Genomic DNA, 17,043 nt, shown 5'->3' with positions numbered 1-17,043 from the left:
CTTTAGAGAAGGTGCAGAGGAGATTTACCAGGATGCTGCGTGGATTGGAGAGCATGTCTTATGAGGATAGGTTGAGTGAGCTAGGGCTTTTCTCTTTGGAGAGAAGGAGGATGAGAGGGGATTTGATAGAGGTGTACAGGATAAGAGGCATAGATCAAGAGGACATTCAGAGACTTTTTCCTGAGGCAACAATGGCTAACACTAGGTGGCATAATTTTAAGGTGATTGGAGGAAGATATAAGGGGGATGTCAGGGGTAAGTTTTTTACACAAAGAGTGGTGGGTGCATGGAACACACTGCCGACAGAGGTTGTGGGGCAGATACATTAGGGACATATAAGAGACTCTTAGATAGACACATGGATGATAGAAAAATAGGGGGCTATGTGGGGGGGGGAAGGGTTAGATAGATCTTAAAGCAGGATAAAATGTTGGCACAACATTGTGGGCCGAAGGGCCTGTACTGTGCTATAGTGTTCTATGTTTCCTATAGCAGGGTGAGCAAAACTGAACACAATACTCGAAGTGTGGCCTCATGTTGGAATTTTGCAGGTTTCGATGAGACCTCTTAAAAATGTTATAAACTATAGTGAATAGAAACCTAATCAGCCAAATATCTCTTTAAATCTATCCCAGTCTAGTGAACCTTTGCTGAACTCCCGCTACAACACAAACATTATTTAAGCTGGACTTGCATTCCTGGAAATCAGAATACATGAGGCTGCTTTGATTGAGAATTTCAGCATTTTGTAAGGAATTGATTGCAGATTGGGGGAAGCTTTATTCACGATTCGTGAAGTCAGGATAAAGGAGCATCAAGATAAAACCAGAGCAAGAAAGGAGTAAAAAAGCACAAAAGGTGTTAGTTGTAAGACTTTTTGCCATAAAAAGCAGCATCGTAGAGCAGTACTGCACAGTGCAGGCCCTTCGGCCCATGATGTTGTGCTGACCTATATAAACCTTATCCACATTCAATCTATCCCCTTCTCTACTTCACCTCCCATAACCCTCTATTTTTCTTTCATCCGTGTGCCTATCTAATAGTCTCTTAAATGATCCTATCGTATCAGCCCCTACCACCACCCCCAGCAATGCATTGCAGGCAACCACCACTCTCTGTGTAAAAAACCTACCTCTGACATCTCCCCTGAACTTTCCTCCATGCACCTTAAACGGGTGACCTCTAGTATCAGTCACTACTGTCCTGGGAAAAAGATGTTGGCTGTCCACTCTGTCCCTATAATCCTACATAAGATTATGCCTCTCATAATCTTATAGACCTCTGTGAAGTCTCCCCTCATCCTCCATTGCTCCAAAGAGAAAAACCCTAACTTGTTCAACCTCTCCTCATGAGACATGGTCTCCAATCCAGGCAGCATCCTTGTAAATCTCCTCTGCACCTTGTAAATCTCCAAAGTTTCCACATCCTTCCTATAATGTGGTGACCAGAATTGAACACAATATTCCAAGTGTGGTCTAACTAGAGTCTTATAGACTCTATCCTATAGCATTTAATAGTTTTAAGTATGCAATGGATTGGGTGATGGAAAGGAGTATTGGGGAAATCTGGATCCTGGACAGGTGAATGAGTTAAGAATAACCAGACAGACTCAGAGAGTTGACTCCCATCTCTACACTCATCACTGGACTGCCACAATACTACTATCTGCCACTGCCCAGTAGATAGCAAAGAAGGCATATGGCATGCTTACCTTCATCGGTCGGTGCATTGAGTATAAGAGTCAGGAAGTCATATTGCAATTGTATAAAGCTTTGCTTAGGCTGAATTTGGAGTATTGTTTGCAGTTCTGGTCACTGCAGTACTGGAAGGATGTGCAGGCTTTGGAAAGGATGCAGAAGAGCTTCACCAGGATGCTGCCTGGATTCGAGAGCATTAGCTAAAAGGAGAGGTTGGACAAACTTGGATTGTTTTCTCTGGAGCAGCGAAGGCTGAGGGGAGACGATAGATGTTTATAAAATCACAAGAGGCATAGTCAGGGTCTTTTTCCCTGGGTAGAAATGTCAAATACTACAGGGCATAGATTAAGGTGAGAGGGGGAAAGTTTAAAGATGTGAGGGGCAAGTTTTTTTACACAGAGAGTGTAGGTGTCTGGTTGAAGCAGATACAATAATGAGTTTAAGAGGCATTTAGACAGGCAGATGAACATGCAGGGAAAGGAGGGATACAGGTCACTTGCAGGCAGATGGTATTAGTTTAATTTGGCACTATGGTCAGCACAGACATAGTGGGCTGAAAGGCCTGCTCCTCTGCTGTATTGTTCTATGTTCTGTGTTGTAAAACCTTTTCTTCCTCTGGCAGATGCTCTGCCCTATCACACTAAATTTTTCACAGTACTGTTGCCATGACATCCCCTTCCATCAGTGAGTGGGAGTAAAGCTTTTGATGATACCAGGGTGAACTCTGGATTCAATTCACTTCTGTGCGTTGCTGGATCGGAAGTCATAAAATTTGTGACCTTCACAGAAAACGGAGTTGCAGATAAAGCTGGTGCCTATAAAATAATTTTGTTTTGCTCTAGCGCCCAAGCTGAATTGCAGCCCAAAAAATGTGATCCCATTTGCAACATGAAAACAGAGAATGCTGGACATACTCAGCAGATCAGGCAGCATCTGTGGGCTTATTGTTTCAAGTCAGTTTCATCAGAACTCAGAGCATCAACCTGAAATGTTCGTTGTTTCTCTCTCCACAGATGCTGTCTGACCTGCTGTGTACCTCTAGCATTTTCTGTTTTTATTTCAGTTTCACAGTGCCTGTGGTCTTTTGCTTTTCAGTTCCACTTGCAGCTTACTGACATGTTAAATATGAGGGAAATGAGAGTCTCACGTTCAGCACTTAATCTGGGATGACACTCTGGTGCAGTGCTGTGGGAGCGCTGCATAGTCAGAAATGCCTCTGAGTGAGGTGATAAGCCAAGACCCCTCTATTTCCTCAGATGAACAAAAAAGACCCTTTGACACTATTTTTGTGAAGGGGACATAATTATCCATGGGCTGCCATTAATTGAAATACAAATCAGTGCTATTTGTGCAAATTAGCTGGAGCATCTGCCAACAGTGACTATACTTCAAGCCAACTAATGATCAACTAGTTGCGGGATCATGTTGGGAGATATTCCACTTTGGTTTCTTTGTGAAATGGACTCTTCAATATCAGCTGACCATCATACTCCTCTCCTGATATTCTAGAGCCGAATATCGAAGGGTGGAGATGAGGGGGAGTTGTATGAGTGGGTGCTGATATCATTTACTTATACCAAACTCAAATTTCTACCTCAAATAGTGGTATTTAAATACAAGTTTGATTTTCCTTTTTGCTTCTTTCTCCTCACACCTACCTTAATCTTCATAATTTTAAGGTGATTGGAGGAAGGTATAAGGGGGATGTCAGAGGTAAGTTTTTTACACAGAGAGTGGTGGGTGCGTGGAACGCACTGCCTGCAGAGGCTGTGGGGGCAGATACATTAGGGACACTTAGGAGACTCTTAGATAGCCACATGAATGATAGAGAAATGGAGAGCTGTGTGGGAGGGAAGGGTTGGATAGTTCTTAGAGCAGGATAAAATGTTGGCACAACATCATGGGCCGAAGGGCCTTTACTGTGCTGTAATGTTCTACAGTATGTTCTTCACTGGTGAGAATGTGTCTCTGTGTCTCCTTTTCATCATAGTTTAACTCTTATTTGTAATAAAAAGAGAAAATGCAGGGAACACGCAGCAAGTCAGGGATCGATGGAAATTGAAACAGAGCTAATGTTTCTGGTCCAAAGCCCTTCAGAGTGATGGGTCTGATAAAGGTTCTTCATTCTGAAATGTCATCTCTGTTTCTCTTTCCACAGGTGCTGCCTGAGCTGACAAGTCTTGCCAGTATTTTCTGTTTTATTTCAGATTTCCAGCACCTACAGTTTATGATTTTCTATCTGACTGGTAATGTGTAGTCCAGTTTGTGCAGAATGGTATCCTACAAATAGCAAGCTAAGCACGCATCAGTTCTGATGGAGTAGGTCAAGAGGTTAACACTGACAGAAGCCAGGAACTGTTTGTGCTCTGTGCTCTACTAATAAAGCCCAGGAACTCATGTTTTTTTTAAACACACATACAACTAACCCTGCCAGCTTCAAGGATATGTATCAGTGAGTAGATAGAATCATTTACTCAAGCACTCCCTTTTATCTATCCACTGATTAATTTCATTGTATAAACCCCTCCCTCTTGTCAATGGATTTATCTGTTTCAAGGCTTGATTTCAAGAATTAGTAGGAAAAAATGTAAACAAGAGAGAACGGCATGCACAGCTATATTTCTGTGCCTGGATTATAAAGTACTACGTTGGCCCATGATGTCACCCACAGTGATTTAGCTATGGTCATGGTTTCTGGGGGGTGATATTGGATGGCAGCTGTGCGATGTACTCTGCTCCTGACTTTCACTTCTACTGAAGCCAATGGAATTGAAATTTGAGCACACTGATTTCACACTGTCCTCCAGAGGTCGAGCCCACTTGGTGTCCTTAGAATGGATGGAAAATTGACAGATGCAGATCTGATCCTATCCTTTCAAAGGACATTAGGGTTAGGGTCCTATTGGTACTTTCTGATATTCACTATAAACATCTGTGAGCATTTATAATTGGAGCTGTTTATCTAAACTTGCAATTACCCTTGTCTGAGCCAAGTATTACATGAGAAGCTTAATTAAATGGACACAGGAATGTGTCATTGGATTACATAGGAATTGCAAAATGCACCAGGTACATCTGCCTAATGAGTTGTGTTTGTTTAATTTGCAAAGAAACAGTACTCCTGATAGCATGCAAACATATTTTTTTTATTCTCCTTTTTCACCATCCAGGAATGCATTATATCTTACTGAATAAATTTGTTTCTGTCACTCTCTATCCTTTATCTCTTGCATTTAATCTTTTAATTGTTTCACGTTCCAGACCCTTTATAATTCCTTCTTAACTTTAAATGTTTAGTCTTGAAGTACCTCCAGATTACAGTGGTAAATGCAAGCAGATGTGAGATTGATTTATAAATGATAATGGAATTCTATTGCATGCCGTCAGAGTCGTACAAACTGCATTGAGTGTTCATATTTCAGTTGTTAAATTCTACACCCTTGCCCTCTCATTTCCATGATCTCCTCCAAGGTCTCCATTTCTGGCCTGTTGTCCCATCCCAGATTTTCACTGATGGCTGTGCTTTCAGCTGCCTGCACTCCACAACCCTGGAATCCCTCTCTCTTTCCCTCTTTTACTAAGCTTCTTAAAACCATCTCTTTCCCATCTCAATCTCCCTTTCTGGCTTAGTGTCAAATTGCTCTTGTTAAACGCCATGGGATACTTCGCCATGGAACAGATGCTGAATAAATCCTTGTTACGATTGTTCTGTTTTGTTTTATCCTTATAGGTATATACCCAGCACCACATGGACCAGTGTACACAGCCACAAAGCATGGTGTAGTTGGCTTCAGCAGGGCTATAGCAGTGAGTACACCTGAGACATTGTGTCCTCCCACAATCATTAACCATCCTCATGTTAATATTTCGGGTAACAGATTGAATCAGCATTTAAAATGGCTTTAGGTCGTGTGAACTGTGCTGGGGATTTCGGTGCAGGGAAATGTTGCCCAGTAAATTGATGTAGAATTTCTTAATCCTGCCTTCCCCACAGGTTTTAGATCTACCCTCTGGCTACCAATGCCCATTGCTTCATGTCACAGGTTTCCATTCTCCATACTTGCTGATCTGTTGCACTGTGCATTGAAGCAGAAACCCTTCCCATCAAGGATCTGGATTGAAACTACCACAACTAGTTTCAGGGAAGCCGCTTCACAGAGAACAATTTTCGCCCTGTTCTCCTGGATTGGGTTTTTAGCCGGTTCGTAGAATGCGGCTCATGTTGAAATCACCATGGCTCTCAAAGCCCCAAATGTTTTTAAACCAGGTAGATCTGATCTGATCTGATCTGATCTGATCTGATCTGATCTTAACTGCTGCTGCCCAGAACCAAGAGCACCAGTAATTTTTGCTTATATCTTTTACTGGCCCTATTACAAGTATAGTCATATAGTGGTTGTTATTGGACTGGAGCTATTGAGTCATAAAGTAATACAGCACGGAAACAGGCCCTTCGGCCCAACTCTTCCAAGATGCCCATCTAAGCTAGTCCCATTTGCCTGCATTTGGCCCATATCCCTTTCCTATCCATGTACCTCTCCAAGTGTCTTTTAAATGTTGTTATTGTACCAGCCTCAACCACTTCCTCTGGCAGCTCATTCCAGAAACTGACCACCCTCTGTGTGAAGAAGTTGCCCCTCAGGTCCTTTTTAAATCTTTTTCCTCTCACCCTAAACTTATCCCCTTGCCCTGGGAAGAGGACTGTGTACATTCACCCCATCAATGCCGCTCATGATTTTATACACCTCTGTAAGGTCATCCCTCAGAGTCAAAAGGAAGCAGTAAAGAAAATGCTGGAAACACTCCAAGGGTCAGGCAGCATCTGTGGAGAAAGAAACAGAGTTAACCCTTCAGGTCTGAGACTTTATCAGGATGAGGAAAGAGAGAAAATGAGTTAGTTTCAGGTAGAGAGAATCGTTCCACCACTTCTCTGCGACTGAAGCTCACCTTGTTTTCTCTTTCCCAGTTCTAATGAAGGATCGCGGACTTGAAATGTTAACTCTGTTTCTCTCTCCACAGATGCTGCCCGACCTGCTGAGTGCTTCCAGCATTTCCTGTTTATATTTCAGACTTACAGTATCTAATAGTCGGGTCTATGTGTGATTCCAAACCCACCAACGAGGTTGATTCTATCTGCCTTAGTTCAGGGGCTTTTTCGGATGGATCTCGTCTGCAGCATCCTCATCCATTGAACGAGTAAATATTTAAAAGAAAAATCACTGATAAATGGCCACACTCTTGAATAGGGTTGTCAGCGAAATAGCTGAAAATGCTCTGTCCCATGGGGGTCCCTGCTTGGGATGCGTGCTGTGGTTCTGCATCTCACTAAAGCCTGGTTCTGGCAGAAGGGGGAGGAACCAGAAGCACAGACCAGCATCATCCAGCAGTTCCAGCCAAAACATAAGAACATACTCCACTACTCCATAAGACCAAAAGACACAGGAGCAGATTTAGGCTATTCGGCCCATCGAGTCTGCTCTGCCATTCAATCATGGCTGATATTCTGCCTCAGCTCCATTTTTCTGCACTGTTCCCACTTCCATTGAGCTCCTTAATATCAAGAAATATATTGAATGAACTCAATGAGTGAGCCTCCACAGCGCCCTGAATTCCAAAGATTCAACACTCTCCAAGTGAAGAGGTTTCTTTCTCATCTCAGTCCGAAATGGCTTACCCCTTATTCTGAGTCAGTGACCTCTGGTCCTAGATTCCTCAGCCCAGGGTACTATCTTCTTGAAGTAACTTCGTTGACTGCAGGGGTTCAAGAAGATAGGATAAGATAAGATACCTTTATTAGTCACACGTACATCGAAACACAGTGAAATGCATCTTTTGCGTGGAGTGTTCTGGGGGCAGCCCGCAAGTGTCGCCACGATGAAAGCCCACCACTGCCTTCTCACAGGGCAAAGAGTAAAAGGCTGTAAAGGACAGACCCTGAAAAGAAGATGATTTCCCAGCCTACTGGTGCACTGCAGAATTCTGAAAGTGTGCACGACTCCCAGCTTCTACTTGCCCCGGAGTTTCATGGGGTGCCCAGCCATGAATCTTTACCTGCTTCAAATCGTATGCGCTCAGCTTGTCCACTTTTCATGGCAGATGATAACTCCCCATTGGCTTTGTTTTCAGGCAACGTCGAAGCTGGCGGGCTACGGAGTCCGGATCAACACCATTTGTCCAGCCTTTGTGGACACTCCGCTGCTTAGCTCTGTGAACAGCAAGGAAATGATGGGAAATTATTACATATTCAAGGACACTGTCCAAAAGTTGATTGACTTCTATGGAATATTAGAGTAAGTAACACTTTGAGAGAAGTTAGTGTAGAAAAACAATGGTCTCTGATAGGAGATAAAAAAGGAAATTTGGGGAAGTCTCAACTGGACAAGCAGCATCGTAGAGGGAGAAACAGTCTGTAGTCCAGGTCAATGATTGTTTCATCAGGGCCAGAAAAGATCTGAGATTAAAAAAAGGTTCATGTTATGGAGAACAATGGACAGAGAGAACTAAGGGAAGTTCCTGAGGCAGCATAGTGGCACAGCTTTTCAGCTCCAGTGACCTGGGTTTGCTTCTGATCTCTGATGATGTCTGTTTGGAGTTTGCATGTTCTCTCTGTGACTTAAATGGGATTTCCTCTGGATGCTCTGGTTTCTTCCCACATCTCAAAGACGTGCAGCTTGATAGGTTAGCTGGCCATTGTAAGTCGCCCCGACTGTGTGGTGAGTGCTAGAATCTGGGGAGAATTATCGGGGAGTGTGAGGAGAATAAAATGGGAGTAGTGTAAGATTAGTGTAGGTGGGTATTTGATGGTCGGCTCAGACAGTAGGCCAAAGGGCCTGTTTCTGTGCTGCACGTCTATGTCTGTGATCGGGTGGAGAGCGGGAAGGATTAAATAGCAAAGGGGTTGATGAAGCCAGGGAAAAGGGGATGGCTGGTGAATTGCAAAAGATACATCTGGGGAAGGTGAAACCAGAAGACGAATTAATGTGTGAAATTGCCAACAGAAAAGAGAAAATAAAGCTTAGGAATACTAAAAATGTGAGACAGAGGCTGGAATTGCTAATTATCTGAAATTGCTGAACTCATTGTTAAGCACAGAAGGCTATAATGGGCCTAGCTGGAAGATGAGATGCTCTTCTTCAAGCTTGCATTGAGTTTCATTGGAAAGGCAGGTCAGAGTGGGAGTTGGTTGGAGAATTAAAGTACACTGCTTATGGAATCCCTGAAAGGAAGTGGGTTGAATCCCTTCCCACAACCCATTCTTCCTCGGTTTACTGCTCGCCCTCCACCTTTCACCAACTAATGCCCCATCTCCCAAGAGTGTCAGGAATCTTGAACCCTCTCTCAAAAAGTTACGAGCAATTGCAACTTAGAACATAGAACACTACAGCACAGTACAGGCCCTTCGGCCCACAATGTTGTGCCGACATTTTATCCTGCTCTAATATCTACCTAACCCATCCCTCCCAAATGTTAACCTTTCCCTCCCATTTCTCTATCATTCATGTGTCTATCTAAGAGCCTCTTAAATGTCCCTAATGTATCTGCCCCCACAACCTCTGCCAGTAGTGCATTCCATGCACCCACCACTCTCTGTGTAAAAACCTTATCCCTGACATCCCCCTTATACCTTCCTCCAATCACCTTAAGATTATGCCTCCTCATGTTAGCCATTTGCAAAAGTAAGATCAATAGATTTTTGCTGGGGAAACCACAATGATGAATATGGTAGTAACATAAGAACATAACATAAGAAATTGAAGAAAGAATAGTCCATTGAGTCTGTTGTGCCTGGTAAATTGATTTATTATCATCACATGTACCGAGGTACAGTGAAAAACTTGTCTTGGATACCGTTCATACAGATCAGTTCATTACACAGTGCATTGAGGTAGTACAGGGTAAAACAATCACAGAGTGCAGAATAAAGTGTCACAGTTACAGCCTGCTTTCCACTACCAAGATCTTGGCTAATCATTTGCTTCAGCAACACTTTGCTACACTCTTGATTCCCTTAATATCTATTGATCTCTGACTTGAAAAAGGTGGGAAGGTTGTTTAAGTGTGAAGGTCTAACTGAATGGCTTACCAAGTTGAGAGGCTGATTGGTCTATCCCTCTTCCCTTGTAGACATTTTACCACCACTTTCAAGGCAGGGTTAGGTGTTTCAGCAGATGGTAAAATCAGAGGAAGTGAAACACCAACATGCAGCAGGGACATGATCATGCCACTCCACTGGGTAGGGTATTGGTATTGGTATTGGTTTATTATTGTCACTTGTACCGAGGTACAGTGAAAAGCTTGTCTTACAAACTGATCGTACAGGTCAATTCATTACAGTGCAGTTACATTGAGTTAGTACAGAGTACATTAAGGTAGTACAGGTAAAAACAATAACAGTACAGAGTAAAGTGTCACAGTTACAGAGAAAGTGCAGTGCAATAAGGTGCGAGGTCACAACAAGGTAGATCGTGAGGTCAGGGTCCATCTCATTGTATAAGGGAACTGTCCAACAGTCTTATCACAGTGGGGTAGAATCTGTCCTTAAGTCTGGTGGTACGTGCCCTCAGGCTCCTGTATCTTCTACCCGATGGAAGAGGAAAGAAGAGAGAATGTCCCGGGTGGGTGGGGTCTCCCTAAGAAGACTAGACTGTTGTCTCCACCTTCCCTGCTCCATTCTCTCACTTTCTCCCCATTTTCCCACATCAGCCTGCCAGAGCGATCAGGAGCCATAGAGTCAGTGTCATACAGCAGCCCACCATACCTGTGCCGACCGTTTTGCCCATCTACACTAATCCTATCTCCCTGCTGTATCCTTCTAAGCCTTGCTTACTTAAGTGTCTGGCTCTTTTATTTATTGATTTATTATTGTCACATGTACCTAGATACAGTGAAAAGCTTTTGTTTTGCGTGCCATCCAGACAGATCATGCTATACGTAAGTACATTGAGGTAGTAAAAAGGAAAACAGAATGCAGAATATAGTGTTACAGTTTCACAGTGAACAAGGAAAAAATTTAAAAAGGACCAGATCAGCCCAGAGAGTAGTGTGTATTTGGAACGAGCTGCCAGAGGAAGTAGTTGAGGCAGGTACAATAACAACATTTAAAAAATAGTTGGACAGTTATGGTGTCACAGAAAATGTACAGGGCAGGTAGACAAATAAAGTGCAAAGACCACGATAAGGTAGTTTGGGAGATCAAGAGTTCATCTTTCAGCCTATGAGAGGTCCATTCACAGTGGGATAGAAGCTGTCCTTGAGCCTGGTGGTATGTGCCCTCAGGCTTTTGTATCTTCTGCCCAATCAGAGAGGGGAGAAGAGAGAGTGACCGGGGTGGGAGGGGTCCTTGATTATGTTGACTGCTTTCCCAAGGCAGCAGGAAGTGTAGGTAGAATCAATAGAAGGGAGGCTGGTTAAATGTAGTAAATACGTATATCTTATTCTACCTCCTTCTCTGGTAGCACATTCCAGGTACTGTATGTAAGTGTGCAGGTCACTCTCTGAATGAGATAGAATCAGGAAAACAATTTATTAAAGTGAAGATGTCCTCCTTTCACATTATTTGTCAAATGATCCTTGATTTGAGATTAGCACAAGACACATTTAACAAAAAGGTGGTATCCAGTTTCTAGGTCACAGAGGTAGCTGATAGATCAGTCATGACTTTATAAAATAAGATAAGATCTTTATTGGTCACATGTACAACGAAATGCACAGTGAAATACATCTTTTGCGTAGAATGTTCTGGGGGCAGCCCGCAAGTGTCGCCACACTTCCGGCGCCAACATAGCACGCCCACAACTTCCTAACCCGTACGTCTTTGGATTGTGGGAGGAAACTGGAGCACCTGGAGGAAACCCACGCCGACACGGGGAGAACGTACAAACTCCTTACAGACAGTAGCCAGTATTGAACCCAGGTTGCTGGCACTGTAATAGCATTACGCTAACTGCTACACTACTATGCTGCCTGCCCTTTGAATGGTAGAACAGGCTCGGCGGGGGACAGGTGGGGGCACAAATTGCTAAATAGGGACTTAGTGTATCTGTACATGCAAATGAAAATACGTGTTATCATCAGTTTTTTTTGCCATTTGCAGCCCTTCATTAATTGTTCAGGGACTGATGAAGATAATTCAAGAGGAAGACTTGAATGGGGCCGTAATGAGGATAACCAAGACGAAGGGAATCCACTTTGAAACCTATGAATCAGCACTGATTCAGCCAGAACTAAAGTAAACCATCGCCAAGAAGTGCCGGGCCTTGCCGGGAATGCGCTGTTCCTGGCTGTGAACTCAGCGGGGGAGAGCGTGAAGTGAAAAACTGTGCTTTGGCACATGTGCCACCAATAGTGCACATTCATTCCTGTCTTAACTTATTTATAACTTAATTGTGTTTATGCAGTCATGGAATGCAAGATCATTGTGGATTCCTTCAACTAATTTTGATTTAAGCTAACTGAGAGCAATTTTTGATGCTCTTTCTATTGACAAGGTTATCTGCGCATTGTATACTGCAGAAGAACTCCAGACCCATTCAAACTTCAGGCTAAAATGACAGATTATCATACAAATCGCATCAAAATCAAAGCTTGTTTTTATTCACAAGGTGCCTTTAATATAACGACGAATGCAAAGTATTAGAAAAAGTGACTCAAAACTCCAGTGGAAACATCGGTTTTAGAAGGTATTTTAGAGGAGGGGGAGATAAGGTTTCCATGAGATCGATCTTTGCAAGACTGAAAATCCCTATGGTAGTACACCTCATTACAGCAGCACCAAAGATTAGACCCATGATTAGACCCATAGAAGCTGCAGAGAACAGCCCTCTGCATTGTTGAGTGCTGTTTACCAACTAACTCCCTGGAAGAGTCGAAAGGGTAGACGTTCTTTGCCAGCTGTCCCATGTATTGGAGAATTCCAGACACTGAGTTCAAGACTTCTTGAGGGACAAAGATTTAGAACTTCTGTCCTAATGGCAAAATATGATTCCCATGAAAGAAAATGGGGCAATGTAAAGATATTTCCTTTATCCTTGAGATTAGGAATGGAGAAAAGCATTGATTTTAATATTTCCTGACGTCATGGAAGGAAGCTATTTTGGCCCATCAAGTCTCTGTCAGCTCACAAAGTAATCCCATTCCCCACCAGTGTCTTCTGTAACCTTTTCTTCCCACATTCCCATCAACACCTCCCAGATTCTACCGCTCATCCACACACTATGGGTCATTTACAGCAGCCAATTAATCTGCCAACCTGCACATCTTTGGGAAACCCAGGCAGTCACAGGGAGAACATGCAGATTCCATGCAGACAGCACCTAAGGTCAGTATCACACCCTGGTCAGCTTTCACTGTGTTACTGCCCCTAACACTTGGCCTTAAAGGACATGAGAGGCAGAGAGCTCAAAGGAGGGGAAAACAGAGTTCAGGGCCTTGGGCACTGAAGGCGTGGCCTTCAAAACATGGTGTGAAGGAAATTGAGGTTGGCCAAAATTGGAAGAGTGCAGATAATTTGGAAGGGATGCAGGCCTGGGTTAATAAAGAGGGGCCAGGACCATAGAGAGATCTGAAAACAATATGTCTAAGCATTTCAGCTTCCAGTAGGTTAATCTAGGAAAAGAGAATATAACACCCTCCAACCTATTCTGCTAAAATTGTTCTTTCTTCCTCTTCCCTCCCTACCAGTTATTTTTTTCATCAGGCCACAAGTAAAAATCAAGGCTTGAGAATCACATGCTTCTGGATAATGAGATTGATAACCAGCAAGTGTATTTTTTTGACATTTAAAGTCACGCTATCTCCTGCTGCTTCCTAATGGTGTAATTTTCACATTGGGACCAAAGATTACTGTAGCCTATCTTTTAACAAAGGCTGCAAAAGTAATTTGAAGTGATTAACATTAACTTGTTCAAACCAAATACCTTAACTCTGTAAACAGCAGATATCAAACTCCTTGATTGTTCTTCACTGATAACGTTACCAGGCTTTCACAAGGTCTTTTATTTTCATAATTGATGGAAAAGCGAAGTGTGAAGAAGTTTTAAGCTTATAAACTGGTCTTTTTTTTAACTATCTTTGCCCAAATGTTAGGTGGGCAGTTTGATGGAGGGAAGGGGAATTATTTGATCGTAATTTAGAGGATGAGAAAGCGGTGGGGTCAGAGGAGAAGTAAGTTTTACGTCCCATTCAGTATTCCTCCACAGTGGCTGCAGAGTAGAACCAGTATCACACCCCATCTCACCATATTCATGAGAGATGGCTGAGGTTAAGATTATGTCTGTGATGTGTGTTCAGGTCAAGTACAGTCACAAAGTAGTTAGGTTCCTTGTCTAGAATCCAGAGATGTGGGTTGTGGACTTTGAATTTCTCTGCAGAAGGTGGGAAATTTAAATTCAATTAACTAAATCTGGAATAAAAAGCCAATGTCAGTAATGGTGACCACACATTGCCAGACTGTTGTTAAAAATCTATCTGGTTTATTAATATATAGGGAAGGATATCTTATGACCCACCAATATGATTAACTGCTCTCTGAGGAGGCACAGCAAGCCACCCAGTCTGGTCGATTCAGGAATCGACAGCAAATGCCAGCAAAGCTCACACCTTATGAATAGATAAGTATAAAGTACCCCCATGTTACTGCAGTTCATGTAATGAAAACCCGCCCTTACAGAATTCACAAAAAAGTTGAGATACAGAATAAAAACTCGCTCTTACGGAATTTATGTTAGACAAAATAAAGTGTGAAAGAAACAACAAATTTTCTCTATTTTTGTCAAGGGTTTGCGTTACGGAAATCACGATGAACAATGTTTTCTAGGAACACAACCCCTCTGTAACACGGGACTGTACCGAATGTACTGAGATGACATTTACACAACCTACTCAGAGAACGATGAGGGGATTTTACAGAACCCACACAGCTCTGGTGCACCAAAAGTCTGCCCTGTGAGAGAAGGAAGTTCATCCTGGATATCATAACCCATTCCTGCAGAATATTCTATCAACAGGGTGGTTGAGGCAGGTACATTAACAACATTTAAAAGTCACTTGGACAAGTACATGGATAGGAAAAGTTTAGTGGGATATGGGCCAAACACGGGCAAGTGGGACTAGCTTAGATGGGAATCTTGGACCAGTTGGGCCGAAGGGCCTGTTTCCATGCTAGAACTCCATAATATATAGGTGAATTGCCAAAACTGTTCGAAGAAAATAAAATTTCTCTGTGTTTCTTTGCAATAAAATCATACTGTACTGTCTTAACTGTTGTAAATTTAGATTGATCAGTTGAACTATATTAAAGCTAGTTGTCATAATGACAGTGATGTCACACATTGGACTGTAAAATATAAGATAATGAAATGATTCTTTTTGCTTTTAAACTTTATTTACACAGCACGGTAACAGGCTCTTCTGGCCCAATGAGCCCGCACTGCCCAATTATACTCATCTTAACCTACTAACCCATACGTCTTTGGAATGTGGGAGGAAACCAGAGCACCCGGAGGAAACACACGCAGTCACAGGGAGAAAGCAACCAATATTCCTCCCACACACACAACCACTGAAAATGTATCTTGTTGCCCTGTCTGGGACCTTGATGTGTGCCAACAGCCTGTTGTCAGTACCACCCACTGCACTTAAGTGGGCAGTTGTGGTAGGGGACTGTGTACACCAGTGTATTGCAAAAATAGGTGGCAGCCAACTATCTCAATCTTTATTTCTGCATTAAGCAAGCATAACAAAAGAGTCAAAGTCGAGTTTATTGTTATATGCATGTGTGTGCAGGTGCAATGAAAAACTTACTTGCAGCAGCATCACAGGCACATAGCATCTGATACGCAACATTCACAAGAAAAGCATAAATTATATGTAAATCATACAAGGAGGAACACAATTAGAACAAAAAATAACAAAGTACATTGTAGTGCAAAGTGGTCATAGTGTTGCTTTACTGAGGTAGTGATTAGGGTTGTGCCGGTTGGTTCAAGAACCAAATGGTTGAAGGGAAGTGGCTGTTCTTGAACCTGCTGGTGTGGGACTTCAGGCTTCTGTACCTCCTGCCCGATGGTAGCTGTGAGAAGATGGCATGGCCCAGAGGGTAGGGATCTTTGATGATAGATGTTGCCTTCTAGAAGTAGCACCTCATGTAGATACTACCGATAGTAGTAATAAAACAGGGTGAATACCACCAAACGTGATTGTTAAGGACTAATATCTCTCAGAAGCACTTGTGCTGATCTCAATTAATTGGGCTTGTATCAAATTCTCCAGTCTATTTAGTGAAAGCTTTATTTCATTTAACATGAAAAGTTGGATGAACACAGTGTGAATTTAACAAGGGTTCGTACATTCACTCTATTAATAGAACTGTTTTTCACAGCTCCAGAATCCAGCTAACAGTGGGAATGACTGTGCTTCTCAGCACTTTAATAATTTACAGAGAGCAAACAAATTGCTTTTATACAAAGTTTATTTTTCTCTCTTGTGAAGGAGACATTAGATGTGATAGAAGATACAGAAACCAAGAGAAAATACTTGTTTGACCCCAGTCATAGTATTGTGCTCTTGTCATTAAAGAAGGATAGGGAGGGTGCAGGAAAGATTTATGGGAATACTACCAGGGCTGAAGGTCTTCAATCATGGTGCTTTACAAGGGAAACAATGAAGGTTAAGCATTTAGGCAAAGGTGTTCAAAATCGACAGAGCAAACAAGGGGAAACTTCTTTCCGGTGGCACATGAATCAGTACACAAAGATAGGGTAACTGGTAAATGGATCTGTGGCCACATGTGCGATTCTTTTTAATGCAGCAAGCCATTGCTTAGTTGGCTGATCATGTGGGCCAACAAGCACTGATAAACTTTTGATAAAGCTGAAAGGGATATAGTGCGAGTTAGGGCAGAGACAGCAGGGTTTGTTAACCTCACAGGTCTAGCGACCCAAGTTCAATCTTGATCTCCAGAGCACATTCTCCCAGTGTCGGTGTCCTATCTCATGTCATTTCCCATCTATGGAGGGAAGTGAACAGTCGACGATTCGGGCCGAGACCATCACGACAAAAGGAAGAAGACAGAAGCCAGAATAAAAAGGTGGGCTGAGGGGGAGGAGCACGAGCTGGCGGGTGATAGGTGAGTCCAGGTGAGAGGGGGAAGGTAGGCGGGTGGGGGAGGGAGGGTAAAAGGGAATGATGTTAGAAGCTGGGAGGTGTTAGGTGGAAGAGGGAAAAGGCTGAAGAAGAAGGAATCTGATAGGAGAGGAATCTGATAGCAGAGTAAAACTAGTGCCTGATCACTGGGGTAGTACCAGTAAACATTTGACACTTTCTGCAAAAATCTGTTGAGCTGAAGAAT

The 17,043-nt window shown here is 42.8% G+C and overlaps 1 protein-coding gene across 1 annotated transcript in view; it reads left to right on the top strand.

Annotated features, from left to right (window-relative positions):
* The window catches only part of LOC127572631 (15-hydroxyprostaglandin dehydrogenase [NAD(+)]-like), a 50,185-nt gene extending 35,135 nt beyond the window's left edge, over positions 1 to 15,050 (top strand). The window contains 3 exon segments of the mRNA XM_052020099.1: positions 5,428 to 5,504; positions 7,824 to 7,987; positions 11,791 to 15,050. Of these exon segments, the coding sequence (XP_051876059.1) occupies positions 5,428 to 5,504; positions 7,824 to 7,987; positions 11,791 to 11,929 (380 nt within the window). The 3' untranslated portion in view covers positions 11,930 to 15,050.
* Positions 15,051 to 17,043: the final 1,993 nt, after the last annotated feature.

The sequence above is a fragment of the Pristis pectinata genome, chromosome 7 (assembly GCF_009764475.1).
Source record: "Pristis pectinata isolate sPriPec2 chromosome 7, sPriPec2.1.pri, whole genome shotgun sequence".
Lineage (NCBI taxonomy): Eukaryota > Metazoa > Chordata > Chondrichthyes > Rhinopristiformes > Pristidae > Pristis > Pristis pectinata.
The sequence above is the reverse complement of the archived record's forward strand: the minus strand, read 5'-3'. Positions and strand labels throughout refer to the sequence as shown.